This window comes from Daucus carota, chromosome 6, assembly GCF_001625215.2.
Source record: "Daucus carota subsp. sativus chromosome 6, DH1 v3.0, whole genome shotgun sequence".
Classification (NCBI taxonomy): Eukaryota; Viridiplantae; Streptophyta; class Magnoliopsida; order Apiales; family Apiaceae; genus Daucus; species Daucus carota.
Window position 1 is genome coordinate 15,681,179 of NC_030386.2, and position 21,051 is coordinate 15,702,229.

The 21,051-nt window shown below is 33.4% G+C and overlaps 2 protein-coding genes across 2 annotated transcripts; both read left to right on the top strand.

Annotated features, from left to right (window-relative positions):
- Window positions 1-5,212: 5,212 nt before the first annotated feature.
- LOC135147220 (uncharacterized) lies at window positions 5,213-7,704 on the top strand. The gene is made up of 2 exons (XM_064080089.1): window positions 5,213-6,746; window positions 6,818-7,704. Exons 1-2 carry the CDS (start codon window positions 5,213-5,215, stop codon window positions 7,702-7,704), a joined length of 2,421 nt encoding a protein of 806 aa, XP_063936159.1.
- An 11,413-nt stretch (window positions 7,705-19,117) lies between these two features.
- Window positions 19,118-20,622, top strand: LOC108225934 (putative ubiquitin-conjugating enzyme E2 38). The gene is made up of 5 exons (XM_064080090.1): window positions 19,118-19,379; window positions 19,513-19,590; window positions 19,678-19,817; window positions 19,906-20,217; window positions 20,374-20,622. Exons 1-5 carry the CDS (start codon window positions 19,118-19,120, stop codon window positions 20,620-20,622), a joined length of 1,041 nt encoding a protein of 346 aa, XP_063936160.1.
- Window positions 20,623-21,051: the final 429 nt, after the last annotated feature.

Below are 21,051 nucleotides of genomic sequence, written 5' to 3' on the forward strand. Positions count from 1 at the left end.
ATTTCTTCCCATCATAAGATAAACTCCAAGTTATATATATAGTAATTGAGGTTCACATGTTCAATATTGTTTACGTATTATTTTTTGTCAAATTTCATCAACCTTTACACGCGTCAGAAAAAGCTGTTACACCCACGCACGATCAGTTAACTTTTTTGATAAATACCAAACAGAAATTTAATGCTCATATACTTTAAAAGATGAACAACTTCTATTAGCGATCAAAAGAATTTACTTCCATTTCATTAGCACTTCTGAAAATTTGCTATTAAGAATCAGGTATATATCTCAACTGTATATGCTCCAGTGTGATAGAAGTTCTAGCATGTTTACTAATATTATCAACACTTCTATGTTAGTCGGTCACAAGTAATATTTGTACTGTAGTTTATTAATTGTTGTCACAGCACCCAATTGTGATTGATAAACCATTGTATGATCCTCTTTTCCTTGTAGTGATTCAAAGTAGTCTTCCATACACTATTGATATTATTAGTAGGACTTGGATTTCACTGTTCCATTCAAATTTATTGTATGAAGTACTTTTAAAATATTAACTAATTATATTGATTTTTGTCTATATTAATACAGTTAATGTAAAAATGCATTTTTTTACTATTCTCCGTCAAATTTCTTCCTGTTATAAGATAAACTCAGACTTATATATATATATATATATATATATATATATAGTAATTGTGGTTCACATGTTCAATGTTGCTTACAAAGTAGTTTTTGTCGGATTTCATCCACCTTTACACGCGTCTGCAGAAAAAACTGTTTCACCCACGCACGATCAGTTAACTTTTTTGATAAATTCCAAACAGAAATTTAATGCTCATCATATACTTTAAAGGAAGAACAACTTCTGTTAGTGATCAAAAGAATTTACTTCCTTTTCATTAGCACTTCTGAAAATTTGTTATTAAGCATAGGTATATATCTCAACTGTATATGCTCTAGTTTCATAGAATTTCTAGCCTGTTTACTAATACTGTCAATACTTTTATGTTAGTCCGTCACGAGTAATATATGCACCGTAGTTTATTGACTGTTTGTCGCGACACCCTATTGTGATTGATAAACCATTGTATGATCCTATTGTCCTTGTACTGATTCAAAGTAGTCTTCTATTCTCTATTGATATTACTAGCCGGACTTGGATATCCCTGTTCCATTTAAAGTTATCGTATGAGGTACTTTTATAATATAAATTGATTATATTGATTTTTATCTATATTAATACAGTTAATGTAAAAATGCATTTTTTTACTATTCTCCATCAAATTTCTTCCCGTCATAAGATAAACTCCAAGTTATATATATAGTAATTGAGGTTCACATGTTCAATATTGTTTACGTATTATTTTTTGTCAAATTTCATCAACCTTTACACGCGTCAGAAAAAGCTGTTACACCCACGCACGATCAGTTAACTTTTTTGATAAATACCAAACAGAAATTTAATGCTCATATACTTTAAAAGATGAACAACTTCTATTAGCGATCAAAAGAATTTACTTCCATTTCATTAGCACTTCTGAAAATTTGCTATTAAGAATCAGGTATATATCTCAACTGTATATGCTCCAGTGTGATAGAAGTTCTAGCATGTTTACTAATATTATCAACACTTCTATGTTAGTCGGTCACAAGTAATATTTGTACTGTAGTTTATTAATTGTTGTCACAGCACCCAATTGTGATTGATAAACCATTGTATGATCCTCTTTTCCTTGTAGTGATTCAAAGTAGTCTTCCATACACTATTGATATTATTAGTAGGACTTGGATTTCACTGTTCCATTCAAATTTATTGTATGAAGTACTTTTAAAATATTAACTAATTATATTGATTTTTGTCTATATTAATACAGTTAATGTAAAAATGCATTTTTTTACTATTCTCCGTCAAATTTCTTCCTGTTATAAGATAAACTCAGACTTATATATATATATATATATATATATATATATATATATATATATAGTAATTGTGGTTCACATGTTCAATGTTGCTTACAAAGTAGTTTTTGTCGGATTTCATCCACCTTTACACGCGTCTGCAGAAAAAACTGTTTCACCCACGCACGATCAGTTAACTTTTTTGATAAATTCCAAACAGAAATTTAATGCTCATCATATACTTTAAAGGAAGAACAACTTCTGTTAGTGATCAAAAGAATTTACTTCCTTTTCATTAGCACTTCTGAAAATTTGTTATTAAGCATAGGTATATATCTCAACTGTATATGCTCTAGTTTCATAGAATTTCTAGCCTGTTTACTAATACTGTCAATACTTTTATGTTAGTCCGTCACGAGTAATATATGCACCGTAGTTTATTGACTGTTTGTCGCGACACCCTATTGTGATTGATAAACCATTGTATGATCCTATTGTCCTTGTACTGATTCAAAGTAGTCTTCTATTCTCTATTGATATTACTAGCCGGACTTGGATATCCCTGTTCCATTTAAAGTTATCGTATGAGGTACTTTTATAATATAAATTGATTATATTGATTTTTATCTATATTAATACAGTTAATGTAAAAATGCATTTTTTTACTATTCTCCATCAAATTTCTTCCCGTCATAAGATAAACTCCAAGTTATATATATAGTAATTGAGGTTCACATGTTCAATATTGTTTACGTATTATTTTTTGTCAAATTTCATCAACCTTTACACGCGTCAGAAAAAGCTGTTACACCCACGCACGATCAGTTAACTTTTTTGATAAATACCAAACAGAAATTTAATGCTCATATACTTTAAAAGATGAACAACTTCTATTAGCGATCAAAAGAATTTACTTCCATTTCATTAGCACTTCTGAAAATTTGCTATTAAGAATCAGGTATATATCTCAACTGTATATGCTCCAGTGTGATAGAAGTTCTAGCATGTTTACTAATATTATCAACACTTCTATGTTAGTCGGTCACAAGTAATATTTGTACTGTAGTTTATTAATTGTTGTCACAGCACCCAATTGTGATTGATAAACCATTGTATGATCCTCTTTTCCTTGTAGTGATTCAAAGTAGTCTTCCATACACTATTGATATTATTAGTAGGACTTGGATTTCACTGTTCCATTCAAATTTATTGTATGAAGTACTTTTAAAATATTAACTAATTATATTGATTTTTGTCTATATTAATACAGTTAATGTAAAAATGCATTTTTTTACTATTCTCCGTCAAATTTCTTCCTGTTATAAGATAAACTCAGACTTATATATATATATATATATATATATATATATATATATATATATATATATATATAGTAATTGTGGTTCACATGTTCAATGTTGCTTACAAAGTAGTTTTTGTCGGATTTCATCCACCTTTACACGCGTCTGCAGAAAAAACTGTTTCACCCACGCACGATCAGTTAACTTTTTTGATAAATTCCAAACAGAAATTTAATGCTCATCATATACTTTAAAGGAAGAACAACTTCTGTTAGTGATCAAAAGAATTTACTTCCTTTTCATTAGCACTTCTGAAAATTTGTTATTAAGCATAGGTATATATCTCAACTGTATATGCTCTAGTTTCATAGAATTTCTAGCCTGTTTACTAATACTGTCAATACTTTTATGTTAGTCCGTCACGAGTAATATATGCACCGTAGTTTATTGACTGTTTGTCGCGACACCCAATTGTGATTGATAAACCATTGTATGATCCTATTGTCCTTGTACTGATTCAAAGTAGTCTTCTATTCTCTATTGATATTACTAGCCGGACTTGGATATCCCTGTTCCATTTAAAGTTATCGTATGAGGTACTTTTATAATATAAATTGATTATATTGATTTTTATCTATATTAATACAGTTAATGTAAAAATGCATTTTTTTACTATTCTCCATCAAATTTCTTCCCGTCATAAGATAAACTCAAAGTTATAACTACACCATAAGTGGCCTATTGTAACAAATAATTTTGGTGTTACAAGATAAAATGTTACCATAAGTGCCTTAGAATGAATTTTATCTACATATGCCTACACCGTTTTTTAGTGTAACCATAGGTAAACTCTAGTGTAATTGTAGATATAATGAGACATCTATGGTAACATTTTATTTGGTGTTACCGTTAGTTTTAAAATAAGTGTAACTAATTCCTGAATTGTTTTGGGCGGCTGAAGTGAAACATGGGCGCGCGGGAGAGCTTGAAATTAATTAAAAACAGAAAGGGGGAAATTGCCTTGTCTTAAAACAAAACACCACAGTTGCCTTGTCCTAAAACTAAAACAAAACCTCTCGAACACTCACCCTCTCGAACACTCACCTCTCGGAAAATCAATCCCACCCACTCCACACTCGCTCTTAGTTCTCAGCTCTCAGCTCCCTCCCAGCATTGTGAACACTCGCTCACCCACCACTCACTCCACACTCACTCACCAGTCACTCGCCGAGTCGGGTCTGCAATCGGGTCTGCAATCGGGTTTGCAATCGGGTCTACACTCTCAGCTGGATCTTCACTCTCAATCGAGTAGCAATTTGGTCTTCAGTCGAGTCTTAGGTTCGGGTTTTCAAACGGGTTTTCAATCGGACTTAAATTAGGGTTTTCAATCGGGTCTTCTACAGGTATGATTCTCCCTCTTCATTAGCTCTTCAATGTGTTTTTTTATGTTTCCTCTGTGTTTTTTATTTGCATGTTCTGATTTGTAATATTTTCTCTGGGTTTTCTCTTTGTGTTTATATATTCTGATTTTAATGTTCAATTTTTTATGTTCTGATATGTATGCTCTGTTTTCTCTTTGTGTTTGTAAGATATTCTCTGGGTTTTCTCTTTGTTTTTTTTTATTTTTTTATGTTTTTTATGCTCCAATATTTATATTCTGTTTTTTTTGTAGCTTTATGTCCTGTTGAGATTTTGGTCAAATATAAGTTTGAATAGTTTTAAATTCATGTCCTGTTTTTTTGTTTTCTCTATTTTTTATTTGCATGTTGTGATTTGTTATAGTTTTTATGTGTCTCCCCAGTGGTGTTTGTGCTTTTAGTTTGCAAGAGTTGTATGTTAATTAGGCCTGCTAACGAGTAAATATATGATTAAATAATTAGGCCTGCTAATAGAGTTAAAAATACATAAAATAGGGCTTCGTTAACCGCCAAAACTAATTTTTAAACACGTAAACCAAACACGTAGGCTACTGTGACTAATTGTATACATGTTTAAAATTGGTAGTTATGACAGAAATAGGTCATACTTGGTTGAATCTTCCCAAGTATACGAAAGATTACATCGATGGAGTCAAATTGTTTGTGAAGAATGCGATGGCCAATTTCTCTACAGGAAAAGAAATAAAGTGTCCTTGTCGTAAGTGTGAAAATTGCTTGTGGTGGTCTGCCGACGATGTTGAGAGTCACCTGATCTGCAGTGGACCATCTATGTCGTTCGTTAAGTGGATTTATGACGTTACGTCACTGGTAGACAAAACCGATAATAAGGATTTCGAACCAAATACCGGATTCGGAGATAATCTTGATGAGATGTTAAATGTGACACACGACAATATGGAACCAAATGCAAATGCGCGAAAATTTTATCGACTTGTTGATGATGGAAAACAGCCCCTCTACCCTGGTTGCAAGAATTTCTCGCGATTAAGTTTTTTAGTTAGGCTGTACCATTGGAAGTGTCTAAACGGAGTAACCGAGTCTGCATTCGGAGAGATACTACAGTTGTTAAAAGAGGTTGTTCCCAATATTAATGTGCCTGCCTCTTTTAATTCAGCTAAAAATATAATAAAAGATCTAGGTCTTGACTACAAGAAAATACATGCATGTCCGAATGACTGCATCTTGTATTGGGGGGAGAATAAAAATAAAGATTCTTGCAAGACCTGTGGTGTTTCAAGGTGGAAAAGCGTGGCACAAGAAGCAGACGAGGACAATAGTAAAATTCCCGCCAAAGTAATGCCATATTTTCCGCTGATCCCAAGGCTCCAACGACTATTTATGTGCAAAGATTTTGCTAAACAAATGGTTTGGCATGCTGTTGAACGAAAGAAAGATGGGAAGTTACGTCATCCGGCCGATGCGAAAGCTTGGCAGACTATGGATGCCAAGTATCCACATTTTTCTTCCGATTCTCGTAATGTGAGATTAGGTTTAGCTACTGATGGGTTCAATCCTTTTCGCAAGATGAATGCCACGCATAGCACATGGCCAATTGTAGTCGTGAACTACAACCTTCCTCCGTGGCTAAATATGAAACCGGAAAACTTGATTCTCTCAACCATTATTCCTGGTCCGAATGATCCGGGAAACAACATCGACGTCTACATGCAACCTCTGATTGAGGAGTTAAAAGAGCTATGGAAAACAGGAGTGGAAACATTTAATGCTGCAACGAACCAAAACTTTACGCTTCGAGCAGGTGTCTTATGGACAATTAGTGACTTCCCTGGTTATGCAATGATGTCGGGGTGGAGCACAAAAGGGAAGCTTGCTTGTCCAGTATGCCACTACGAGACGTCGTCAATGTATTTGAAGCATAGCAAGAAAGTTTGTTATATGAACCATCGGAAATTCTTAGATGCAAACCACAAGTGGAGATCAGACAAAAGAAGATTTGATGGCACAGTGGAGACTGGAACAAGTGCTCCGATGTTAACTGGGAGACAAGTTGCTGAAATTTTGGATGGTTACGAGAATTCGTTCGGTGGGGTGGGTAAAAAAAAAGAAAAGTCAGCTGCGATGTCAACCCTTGGAATAAAAGGTCAATATTTTTTGACCTGCCATATTGGAAGGATAATTTAACTCGACATAACTTGGATGTTATGCATATAGAAAAGAACATATGCGATAGTGTTTTAGGCACCTTGTTAAATATTGGTGGTAAAACTAAAGACCATCTAGAAGCTCGGTTAGATTTGAAGGAATTGGGCATTAGAAAGGCCATTCATCCTACCACCTCTGCTGATGGAAAACACCTTGAGATTATGGCGGCGAAGTTTGATATGACGAACAAAGAAAAAGATATTTTCTGTTCAGTGCTTGAAAATGCTAAATTCCCTCACGGTTTCGCTTCCAACATCAGCAAATGCGTGCAAGATAGGAAAGTAATGGGATACAAAAGTCATGATGCACATGTAATCATGCAATACTTGTTACAATTTGCTGTCAAGGGGTCGTTAAAGCCTGAGGTTGCAGTACCCCTAATCAGACTTGGTGAATTTTTGAGAGGTATTTGTTCTAGAGTTATTGAGGTTGATGAAATCAAAAGGTTACAACAGGAGATTATTGAAATTCTCTGCCAACTCGAAAACATATTTACAAATGCCTTCTTTGACATTATGGTTCACCTGCCGGTACATCTGTGCTTGGAAATTGAATACGGTGGACCAGTCCACCAAAGATGGATGTATTCAATTGAGAGGTATTTAGGTGTACTGAAGAAATATGTGCGAAATAAGAGTAAACCCGAAGGATCCATTGCAGAAGGTTACCTTGCTGATGAATGTTTGACATTCTGTGCAAGATTTCTTAATGATGGTGAAAATAAACCGGTGAACAAAGCTCAAACTTCAAATGCAGAAAAAGGAGGGTATCCTATCGGTTTGGGGAAAAGCAAAACAGGGAAAGATATACACTTACCTGAAGATACTTGGATAAAAGCCCAGCGGTACATTTTATTCAATTATAATGACAAGGAAGTGGAAGACCTGATTGAGTAAGTCATGCAATTTAATAAGTCCTGAAATATTTCGCATTAAGTATATAAAATACTTTACTAATTTAAGAAAACTAAAATACCATACTTGTTTTAATTTCAGAAAACATCATACATTAATGGACAATAATGCAAGTCCAAACGTTATAAAAGGGAAAGAGCACATATGGATGAATTCTGTGAGTGGTTCAGAGATGAAATTAGGAAAAAAACAAATGTTTCGAGGGAACTAGCTTCATTAGCAAAGGGGCCCAGACGAGAGGCGAAGCGGTTCAGCGGGTACATAGTGAATGGCTATAGGTTTCACACAAAGCAGAGAGATCGCAAGTGCACCACACAAAACAGTGGTGTCTACTTGACAGCCCTGACCACTAGTTTTGCGAATGCAAAAGACTCCGATCCATTAGTTGGCGAAGTTAGTTATTACGGATCAATCGAAGAAATAGTAGAAGTTGACTATTGGGGAGCCTTTCGTGTTGTTTTATTTAAGTGTACTTGGTATAAAGATGAAAAGGATTCATTTGGTTATACTCGAGTTAATTTTAACCGAGTTTGTCAGAAAAATGACCCTTTTGTCTTGGCAACACAAGTGCAGCAGGTGTTTTACATTGGAGATCCCATTGAAAAGAATTTCAAATATCCGATTAGGAAGCTGCCGAAGGAGGTTCATCATACAGAAGGGGAGAATGATGAGGTTGAAGACGATATAAATTCTCAATTTTCTAATGACACAATATTTCGATCTTTAATAGAAGAACAAGATCAGGAGAGTACTTGGTTTAGAGAAGATATCCCTGCAACACAAATTCCCAATCTGTCATATCAACAAAAGGTTTTATTAGTTTTATTCTGTAAATTATATCCCAGCGTGTTATATGAGTTTATTATATTACAATATGCAACACATGATGATGCTGGTTTATTATATTTGTGAATTTATTTAAATTTTTGAGAAGCCTAGGAAATATTTGAATTACGTGTTTCCTTGTCCCTGAGTACAGTATTATGTAGGAAAATTAAGTGCGTATTGATTTACTTATATTTTAATAATTTTAAAATATTTTAATACCATCCTCTTAGTATATATAAAGACTGGTCCTGACAGTATGTTGTTATAATTGGAATGATGTTCTTTCTAAGGATATTCTTATAGATAGTGTGCAACAATTAAGTTGACTTGTTTTATGCTACCTAAATCATTTCCTGATCATAAAATATTGTCATCACAAACTTGCTTTATTCTGCAAATTTGTTGTTCTGTAGATATTTATTGACTGATTTTTTTGCTATTTTATTGCAGGATGGACAGTGAAAAGCTCATCATTCGATTGCATCACAGTGGTAACTTCATGAAGACCAGGTACATTGGTGACAAGTGTGAAACATATGATGTCGAACGTGACTATTTCTCCTACTCTGTGTTGATGGAGTTTGTTAAGGAGTTGAAATATGATGAGATTGGAGGCGTGTACATCAAGCAGAGAGGCTGGAAGCTTGTTACAGATGATCGAGGTGTAAATGATGCAACTAATGAGAGAGCGGAAGTTGACTTTTACATCGACAACAATGTCGACCCAGATGTGCCTCCAATGAAGCAAATGCAACCGCATGTCATTGTAAGGCCAAAATCAAGCCCTTTTAAAGTGAAGGAAAAGAATGCCGAGAAGCGGACTTTCGTGACACTACAGAACATCAATGCTGAGAAAACACGGAGAATGAAAGACATGAATGTTGAGAAGGAACGAAGATTAATCACAAAGAAAAAACTGGAGTTCAACCATGAAGATGCGAATCATCTAACAGGGGAACCAAGTCCAAAACTTGCAGTGAATGACGTAGATGAACCCGGAACTAATGCTGGACAATCTGGTTTAGTCGAGTCTGGTGGAAATAAAGAGATGGTAAATCCAGTTGAAGGTCAGGGTTGCAATGAGTACGAAATGCAACGGAATAAGAATATTGCAAAAAATCAAGAGAAGTTTGCTGCCCTTGGAATACCTATACTAACTAAGTCAGTTAGTGAAAAGGGGAAAAGGGAATTGAAGCAACCAAATGAAGCAGCGGGTGAAAGTGATTACCTTCCCAGTAACGAAGATGGGGGTGAAAGTGAAAATGATGAGGTTGATATTGCCACTTCAAAGGTACAAGCTAAATTGTTCGCAATAATTATAAAAAAAATGATATTATATACTTGTGCTAATTATAAAAAAAATACTTGTAGAAAATTAAAAGGACCAAGAGGCAGAGGGTGGTTCAGAGCACTACAGATGGCCCAAGAACTCGGGGCCAAGCTGCTAAACTGGTGGATAAATCTCAGAATAAGGAAGCAGCTTCGGAGCCGCTTCCTGTAGAGGTATCCGTTTTAAAACTCATTCATTGTCATGTTTAAATCTCCCATTTATTGAATTTTAATTGAACACTATGTGTGATTATAAATTAAAACATCAAATAAAAGGTAACAAATAAATAGATTATAATTTGAGAATTTTGTAACTTTTTTTAATTGCATTTTGGTAGAAAAATGATGCACATGTGCCTACTGCAAAAGAAAGGCTACAAGCTTTAAAATCTGGTCCTGGTTCCATGCTTGCTTATAATAAATTACGAGAACGCGAGAAATTACAAATTGAGACAGAGGTCGCGGAGGGAGAGTCTGGAACGCAGCAAATGATGGCTGAATCAGGTAATTTTTTTTCAATTAATACAATTGACTCATTTCCATCATGTTCACTGTATCATGACTAATTGATAATGACAAGTATTAGGAGATACCCCTAGTGAAGTTTCGAAAAGAAAGAGGGGCAAGACCAAAATGAACCATGTTCATAACAGCACTGAAAAAAAATTGTCACCCTCAATGATAAATTTCAACCTGTGTCGTGTGGAGGGAACAATTCAATTTCTGAATTGAGCAACTTTTTGGGGACAACTCTTAGGCAATTTGTGCCTCTTACTTGTGCTAGTTGGCGTGCAGTTCCCGAAAAGGAGCTGCTGTGGGAGTATGTCAAGGTTAATTAGTTTTAATTTCATTGTTTTTTTTATTTGGTGCTCCTATTTTGTGTGTTCTTCTTTATTTATGTAGTTTGAATAACTTTTTGCAGGACAAGTATATTATTCCAGAAGAGGCTAAATCATGGGTTTTTACAACCATGAGTGATCAGTTTAGGAGCCACAAAAGCCGAATTAAGCGAAATTATAACACCAAGTATGCAACGGATGAGGAGAGGTTGGAGAATAGGCCGAGGGACGTTTCTCTTGAAGATTGGAAGATTCTCTTAGCTTATTGGGGTGACGAAAAAATTAAGGTACAAAGTGTTAATTACTTAATTCTATATTCCCTTATTATGTGCCCACTGTCACTAATTAATACACTAATATTTGATCGTGTTTGTTCCAATAGGACAAAGCAAGAAAGAATATCATTGCACGTCAAAAAGTAAAAGAGTCACATACCACTGGGCCCAGGACTTTCGCGCAAGTTGTATACAACATGGTAAAAAAATATAATCACTATTTACCATGGTTTAATTCTAATCCTCCTGAATAATTGTTTAGAATTATGACTACACTGATTTATGTTTTTATTTAATGGAATTCAGCAACTCGAAAGACTTGATAACTTGCCCATTGGTATTGAGGATGATGAAGCGGAAGAGCTTTTAAAAATTTCTGATGCTGATGTCTATTTGAAGACACGTAAACGTGATAAGACCCGCGAGTACAAGTTAACAGAGAAAGAAGCTGAAGAGCTTGACAAAAGATTTGTAAGTTCTCTTTCTGAAATTCAAGTTCACTTTCATTTCAAAGTCAGTCCATTAGTCCGTAGTTCAAGTTCATTAGTTTTTTGACTTATTTGCATATGCTCTGTCCTTTATTTGCATATGTTATGTCCTCTAATTTTTCCCACATATGGTGTATTTTTTTTTTTGACTTATTTGCATATGTTATGTCCTCTGAATTTGCTTTCTTCCTAGAAAAAAGTCGAACAAACTCTAAAGACCGATGGTGCTGAGGCTGCTAATAAGCTGGTTCATGACAAAGAACACAAACCATCTTACCTGATTGGAAGGCTTATTCGCAAGAAAGAGGAAAAGAAACAAAAGGCGGCTTTAGGAACAACACGTACATTATTGGTTCCAGGACATGAGTATGCCAAAATCCGAGCTGATATTGAGAAAGAGCTGGATGAAAAACTTGAACAGAAGTTTCAAGACATGGTGAAAAAATTGGCAGAGCAGAATCCGGATTTGAAGATCAACCTCGATGAGTCCGACAAGTCGACAGAAGCAGAAGTAGAAGCTGAGTCTGTTGAGACTGATCATGAGTAGTTTTGCTTGTCGCAATTCTACTCTCTTTTGGTTAAAATTAACTCGGTTAACTCTAGTAATTAACTCATGTTTATGATGTATTTAATTTTAAGCGCCAATACTTGTTTTGGTGTGGTTGCTGGTTGGTATAGCTAGGTTTGGACCTCTGTTTTGGTACTTATTGGAATTGTGTTTGTTGTTGGATATTAGTTGGTAAATTTGAAATGGGGAAGTGCTATTTTCAAATGTTGTATTGCCTTTTTTTTTCCTTTAAAGTGTTGGCAAAGAGTCTTGTAAAGTGTAGCTATTGTTATAAATGGATCATATTTCACTGTTGCTAAATATCAAAAAATGTTGGTAATGATATAACAAATGTAGGTAAAGGTAGAAAGGTTTATATAAAAATGTAAACATAACCAACAAGATGTTGCCATTGATAACTTAGTTTTTCCAAGTTTAATGTTACAGTAGCACAAATGGTGTTACCATAGACCTATAGTTACATCTCATTTGGTGTTACCAAAACAAATAAAAGTGTAGGCATAGAGGTGTATGGTTACACTTTTTGAGGTGTAACCAAAAAATGACAATGTGTTACCCTAGACCCCTATGGTAGCACCGATTTTAGTTACGATCCTATTTTGTGAAAAAGTGTTACCATAGCCCTTTTTTGCACTTTCAGCAACATTTTCTGGCCTTTATTCACACTTTTTTGCTGTTACAGTAGGCCACTTATGGTGTAGATATATATAGCAATTGAGGTTCACATGTTCAATATTGTTTACGTATTATTTTTTGTCAGATTTCATCTACCTTTAAACGCGTCAGAAAAAGTTGTTACACCCACGCACGATCAGTTAACTTTTTTGATAAATTCCAAACAGAAATTTAATGCTCATATACTTTAAAAGATGAACAACTTCTATTAGCGATCAAAAGAATTTACTTCCATTTCATTAGCACTTCTGAAAATTTGCTATTAAGCATCAGGTATATATCTCAACTGTATTTGCTCCAGGGTCATAGAAGTTCTAGCATGTTTACTAATATTATCAACACTTCTATGTTAGTCAGTCACAAGTAATATATGTACTGTAGTTTATTGATTGTTTGTCACGGCACCCAATTGTGATTGATAAACCATTGTATGATCCTCTTTTCCTTGTAGCGATTCAAAGTAGTCTTCCATTGACTATTGATATTATTAGCAGGACTTGGATTTCAATGTTCCATTCAAATTTATTGTATGAAGTACTTTTAAAATTTAAACTAATTATATTGATTTTTGTCTATATTAATACAGTTAATGTAAAAATGCATTTTTTTACTATTCTCCGTCAAATTTGCTCCTGTTATAAGATAAACTCAAACTTATATATATATTAACTGAGGTTCACATGTTCAAGGTTGTTTACCTATTATTTTTTGTCAGATTTCATCTACCTTTACACGCGTCTAGAAAAAGCTGTTACACCCACGCACGGTCAGTTAACTTTTTTGATAAATTCAAAACAGAATTTTAATGCTCATCATATACTTTAAAGGAAGAACAACTTCTATTAGCGATCAAAAGATAAACTCAAACTTATATATATATAGTAATATTGGTTCACATGTTCAATGTTGCTTACACAGTATTTTTTGTCGGATTTCATCCACCTTTACATGCGTCAGAAAAAACTGTTTCACCCACGCACGATCAGTTAACTTTTTTGATAAATTCCAAACAGAAATTTAATTCTCATCATATACTTTAAAGGATGAACAACTTCTATTAGCGATCAAAAGAATTTACTTCCTTTTCATTAGCACTTCTGAAAATTTGTTATTAAGCATAAGGTATAAATTTCAACTGTATATGCTCTAGTTTCATTGAATTTCTAGCCTATTTACTAATATTGTCAATACTTTTATGTTAGTCCGTCACGAGTAATATATGCACCGTAGATTATTGATTATTTGTCGCGACACCCAATTGTGATTGATAAACCATTGTATGATCATATTCTCCTTGTACTGATTTAAGGTAGTCTTCTATTCTCTATTGATATTACTAGCCGGACTTGGATATCACTGTTCCATTTAAAGTTATCGTATGAGGTACTTTTATAATTTAAATTGATTATATTGATTTTTATCTATATTAATACAGTTAATGTAAAAATGCATTTTTTTACTATTCTCCATCAAATTTCTTCCCGTCATAAGATAAACTCAAAGTTATATATATAGCAATTGAGGTTCACATGTTCAATATTGTTTACGTATTATTTTTTTTCAGATTTCATCTACCTTTACACGCATCTAGAAAAAGTTGTTACACCCACGCACGATGAGTTAACTTTTTGATAAATTCTAAACAGAAATTTAATGATCAAATACTTTAAAAGAAGAACAACTTCTATTAGCCATCAAAACAATTTACTTCCATTCCATTAGCACTTCTGAAAATTTGCTATTAAGCATCAGGTATATATCCCAACTGTATATGCTCCAGTGTCAGAGAAGTTCTAGCATGTTTACTAATATTATCAACACTTCTATGTTAGTCAGTCACAAGTAATATATGTACTGTAGTTTATTGATTGTTTCTCACGGCACCCAATTGTGATTGATAAACAATTGTATGATCCTATTTTCCTTGTAGTGATTCAAACTTCCATTCACTCTTGATATTATTAGCAAGACTTGGATTTCACTGTTCCATTCAAATTTATTGTATGAAGTACTTTTAAAATTTAAACTAATTACATTGATTTTTGTCCATATTAATACAGTTAATGTAAAAATGCATTTTTTTACTATTCTCCATCAAATTTCTTCATGTTATAAGATAAACTCAAACTTATATATATATATAGTAATTGTGGTTCACATGTTCAATGTTGCTTACACAGTAGTTTTTGTCGGATTTCATCCACCTTTACACGCCTCAGAAAAAACTGTTTCACCCACGCACCATCAGTTAACTTTTTTGATAAATTCCAAAGTATATGCTCTAGTTTCAGAGAATTTCTAGCATGTTTACTAATACTGTCAATACTTTTATGTTAGTCCGTTACGAGTAATATATGCACAGTAGTTTATTGATTGTTTGTCGCAACACCCAATTGTGATTGATAAACCATTGTATGATCCTATTTTCCTTGTACTGATTCAAAGTAGTCTTCTATTCTCTATTGATATTACTAGCCGGACTTGGATATCACTGTTCCATTTAAAGTTATCGTATGAGGTACTTTTAGAATTTAAATTGATTATATTGATTTTTATCTATATTAATACAGTTAATGTAAAAATGCATTTTTTTACTATTCTCCATCAAATTTCCTCCCGTCATAAGATAAACTCAAAGTTATATATATAGTAATTGAGGTTCACATGTTCAATATTGTTTACGTATTATTTTTTGTCAAATTTCATCTGCCTTTACACGCGTCAGAAAAAGCTGTTACACCCACGCACGATCAGTTAACTTTTTTTGATAAATTACAAACAGAAATTTAATGCTCATATACTTTAAAAGATGAACAACTTCTATTAGCGATCAAAAGAATTTACTTCCATTTCATTAGCACTTCTGAAAACTTGTTATTAAGAATCAGGTATATATCTCAACTGTATATGCTCCAGTGTCATAGAAGTTCTAGCATGTTTACTAATATTATCAACACTTCTATGTTAGTCGGTCACAAGTAATATATGTACTGTAGTTTATTGATTGTTTGTCACGGCACCCAATTGTGATTGATAAACAATTGTGTGATCCTATTTTCCTTGTAGTGATTCAAAGTAGTCTTCCATTCACTATTGATATTATTAGCAGGACTTGGATTTCACTGTTCCATTCAAATTTATTGTATGAAGTACTTTTAAAATTTAAACTAATTATATTGATTTTTGTCTGTATTAATACAGTTAATGTAAAAATGCCTTTTTTTACTATTCTCCGTCAAATTTCTTCCTGTTATAAGATAAACTCAAACTTATATATATATGTATATAGTAATTCCGGTTCACATGTTCAATGTTGCTTACACAGTAGTTTTTGTCGGATTTCATCCACCTTTACACGCGTCAGAAAAAACTGTTTCACCGACGCACGATCAGATAACTTTTTTGATAAATTCCAAACAGAAATTTAATGCTCATCATATACTTTAAAGGAAGAACAACTTCTTTAGTGATCAAAAGAATTTACTTCCTTTTCATTAGCACTTCTGAAAATTTGTTATTAAGCATAGGTATATATCGCAACTGTATATGCTCTAGTTTCATAGAATTTCTAGCCTGTTTACTATACTGTCAATACTTTTATGTTAGTCCGTCACGAGTAATATATGCACCGTAGTTTATTGATTGTTTGTCGCGACACCCAATTGTGATTGATAAACCATTGTATGATCCTATTGTCCTTGTCCTGATTCAAAGTAGTCTTCTATTCTCTATTGATATTACTAGCCGGACTTGGATATCACTGTTCTATTTAAAGTTATCATATGAGGTACTTTTATAATATGAATTGATTATATTGATTTTTATCTATATTAATACAGTTAATGTAAAAAGAATTTTTTTACTATTCTCCATCAAATTTCTTCCCGTCATAAGATAAACTCAAAGTGTTATATATAGCAATTGAGGTTCACATGTTCAATATTGTTTACGTATTATGTTTTGTCAGATTTCATCTACCTTTACACGCGTCAGAAAAAGCTGTTACACCCACGCACGATCAGTTAACTTTTTTGATAAATTCCAAACAGAAATTTAATGCTCATATACTTTAAAAGAAGAACAACTTCTATTAGCGAGCAGAAGAATTTACTTCCTTTTCATTAGCAATTCTGAAAATTTGCTATTAAGCATCAGGTATATATCTCAACTTTATATGCTCTAGTGTCATAGAAGTTCTAGCCTGTTTACTAATATTATCAACACTTTTATGTTCATTCACGAGTAATATATGTAACGTAGTTTATTGATTGTTTGTCACGGCACCCAATTGTGATTGAGAAACCATTGTATGATCCTGTTTTCCTTGTAGTGATTCAAAGTAGTCTTCTATTTTCTATTGATAGCAGGACTTGGATTTCACTGTTCCATTTAAATTTATTGTATGAAGTACTTTTAAAATTTAAACTAATTATATTGATTTTTATCTATATTAACACGATTAATGTAAAAATGCATTTTTTTAACTATTCTCCGTCAAATTTCTTCCCGTTATGAGATAAAAACTCAAACTTATATATATAATAATTGAGGTTCACATGTTCAATGTTGCTTACACATTATTTTTTGTCGGATTTCATCTACATTTACACGCGTCAGTAAAAACTGTTACACCCACACATGATAAGTTAAATTTTTTTATAAATTCAAAACATATATTCAATGCTCATCATATACTTTAAAGGAAGAACAACTTCTCTTAGCGATCAGAAGAATTTATTTCCTTTTCATTAGCACTTCTGAAATTTTGTTATTAATCATCAGGTATATATCTCAACTGTATATGCTCTAGTGTCATTGAATTTCTAGCATGTTTACTAATACTGTCAATACTTTTATGTTAGTTAGTCACGAGTAATATATGCACCGTAGTATATTGATTGTTCGTCGCGATACCCAATTGTGATTGATAAACCATTGTATGATCCTATTTTCCTTGCTGTTATTCAAAGTAGTCTCCCATTCTCTCTATTGATATTACTAGCAGGACTTGGATTTCACCGTTCCATTTAAAGTTATTATATGAGGTACTTTTATAATTTAAATTGATTATATTGATTTTTACCTATATTATGCAGTTAATGTAAAAATGCACTTTTTTACTGTTCTCCGTCAAATTTTTTCCCTTTAGATAAACTCAAACTTATAATATATTGTAATTGAGGTTCACATGTTCAATGTTGTTTACCCATTATTTTTTTTGTCAGATTTCATCCACCTTTACACGCGTCAGAAAAAAACTGTAACACCTGCGCACGATCAATTAACTTTTCTGATAGATTCCAAACAGAAATTTAATGCTCATCATATACTTTAAAGGAAGAACAACTTCTATTAGCGATCAAAAGAATTTACTTCCTTTTCATTAGCACTTCTGAAAATTTGTTAAGCATCAGGTATATATCTCAACTGTATATGCTCTAGTTTCATAGAATTTCTAGCCTGTTTACTAATACTGTCAATAGTTTTATGTTAGTCCGTCACGAGTGATATATGCACCCGTAGTTTATTGATTGTTTGTCGCGACACCCAATTGTGATTGATAAACCATTGTATGATCCTATTTTCCTTGTATTGATTCAAAGTAGTCTTCTATTCTCTATTGATATTACTAGCCGGACTTGGATATTACTGTTCCATTTAAACTTATCGTATGAGGTACTTTTATAATATAAATTGATTATATTGATTTTTATCTATATTAATACAGTTAATGTAAAAGTGCATTTTTTTACTATTTTCCATAAAAAAAATTCCCGTCATAAGATAAAATCAAAGTTATATATATAGTAATTGAGGTTCACATGTTCAATGTTGTTTACGTATTATTTTTTATCACATTTCATCTACCTTTACACGCGTCAGAAAAAACTGTTACACCTGCGCCCGATCAATGAACTTTTCTGATAAATTCCAAATAGAAATTTAATGCTCATATACTTTAAACGAAGAACAGCTAGCGATCAGAAACATTTACTTCCTTTGCACTTTTGAAAATTTGCTTTTAAACATCAGGTATATATCTCAACTATATATGTTCTACAGTAACAGAAGTTCTAGCCTGTTAATTACCAATACTCTCAACATATATGTAGCTTAGTTTATTGAGTTTTTGGGGCGGCGCCCAATTGTTACTGATAATAGCACTGTTTTTAGCTGTAAATTGATTATCGTTTATTTTTTTAAACTAATGATGAAATAAACAAGAAAGTTTTTTCCGGTGTATAGTTAGCAAGTTTTAAAATAAATGTTGATGATATGTTACTTGCATGTTATCCATCCGGAGTAGTCTTCTATTCTCTGTTGATTTTATTTGCAGGACTTGGATGTCACTGTCTGAAGATCATGGTTTTGAGTCGGATAAATCATATCAACATGGAGAATACACTTTTGTCACTGGCTATCATCTATGTGATTATGTGGAGCATGTGGTTAATAATTACTGCAGTAATGAGATATTTAAAAAGTAACACTAGCACAGGAAGTGATCAGAGTGCCGTTTTACAGAGTAACACTTCTAGTTCAAGATGTTCATCAAGCTTTGGGTTGAATGCAAGGAGGCGACCTGTTGTTATGCAAAATTATCAGACCTTTAAGACATTTGATATTATTGATGATTTCAAGGATCATCATTACCGTAATACTTTGGGCTTTCGAGGATATCAGGTTCGGTGACTATACATGAATATGTACCTGTTTTCACTATGTGTGTTCTTGGAGCACAGGATAATTACTAGTTGTTGTTCCGCTAATTTATGAATACTTGCCAGGTGAATTCTCGCACTCTGTCATGCATTCAGATTACCTGAATGTTTTCAGACTGTCAGATAAAAATGCAAAAAAGTCCTGTGAGGAAAACCTTTTTACTTGAAGTGAAGATGTGTGCAATAATTCAATATTTCTAAATTATTTGTTGTTTATATTTCTCTCGACAGATACAATATATGTCCGAGTGTCTGAGAGTAGGATGGATCTTTTGCGAGCTGTCATCATTGGACCAGCAGGCACCCCCTACCATGATGGGTTGTTTATCTTTGACGTTCACTTCCCCCCTAAATATCCTGCTGTACCACCTGTATGTGATTGTTATTATGAGTTTAATTTATTTACCATTATTAAAACTGGTACTACCAATGATTGTTGTGTCAAACTTTTTCTCTCAGGAGGTTCATTACCACTCTAGAGGGCTTGGAATTAATCCGAACTTGTACAGTTGTGGGAGAGTCTGCCTCAGCCTTCTGAACACTTGGACAGGTCGCGGGAATGAGAAATGGTTGCCAAACAGGTCTACAGTACTACAGATTTTGGTGTCAATACAAGCTTTAGTACTAAATGAAAAACCCTTTTTTAACGAGCCTGGGTATGATAGCACCTATACCGGGAGTGAGGGGGCGCGAAGATCCAAAAAGTACAATGAAGAAATCTTCATTTTATCTTTGAAAACAATGGTTTACACCCTACGAAGCCCCCCACGGGTATGTTTTGCAATGTCTCTTCCAGTATTTTCTGTGATCTGACATGCTTCTCATAAACTCATCTATGAATTGCATACCTTTATATATGTAACAGATCATGGGTTATTTTTTAAAACTTATTAAGTGTGTTGCTCCTTTTCTTTTGGGTTACTGCAGCATTTTGAAGATTTTGTTTCTGGTCATTTTCTTGCTCGCGGCCGTGCTATTTTATTAGCTTGTAGAGCCTACATGGAGGGGGCTGACATAGGGTGCATAGTAAAAGATGAAATACAGGGTTGCAGAAAGGTGGAAAAGCGGAACCTGCAAGGATTCAAGAGAGGCATAGCTAACCTGATGAATTCTCTGATTGTAAATTTTACCATGAATGGATCAGAGGACTGCGCTGAATTTCACCTCACAGAATGACAGAGGAGCCAAATTCAGCAAAAATGACGTTGGCCGGGTTAGAGCGTTATTGATAAGGAACTGTAATGTATTTTTATTTGCAGAAATTTCATACCAGAAAAATTTTAGATACTAAAAACTGATGTTATAGTATATCCTTGCATCCTGCTCTAATTTAATTATTTCCTGGCAATCTTAAGGCAATAGGAGGTCTAGAATTGAAGGGGCTCGGCGTTTTGTTTCAATGTGCTACATTCATCACTTTTGCAGTAAAGACACTTGAGAACTGCAGCACCAAAAATCTGAACTTTAATTGGCATCACGAGCAAACCCAAACATTTACTAAAAAGTATATTTTGCGAAGTTTTTTAGATTCCAGAATAAACTCAAAACTCTTAACAGACTTGCTTCTTAGTATATTGAGCTAAGGACTACTGACATTAAGCAATG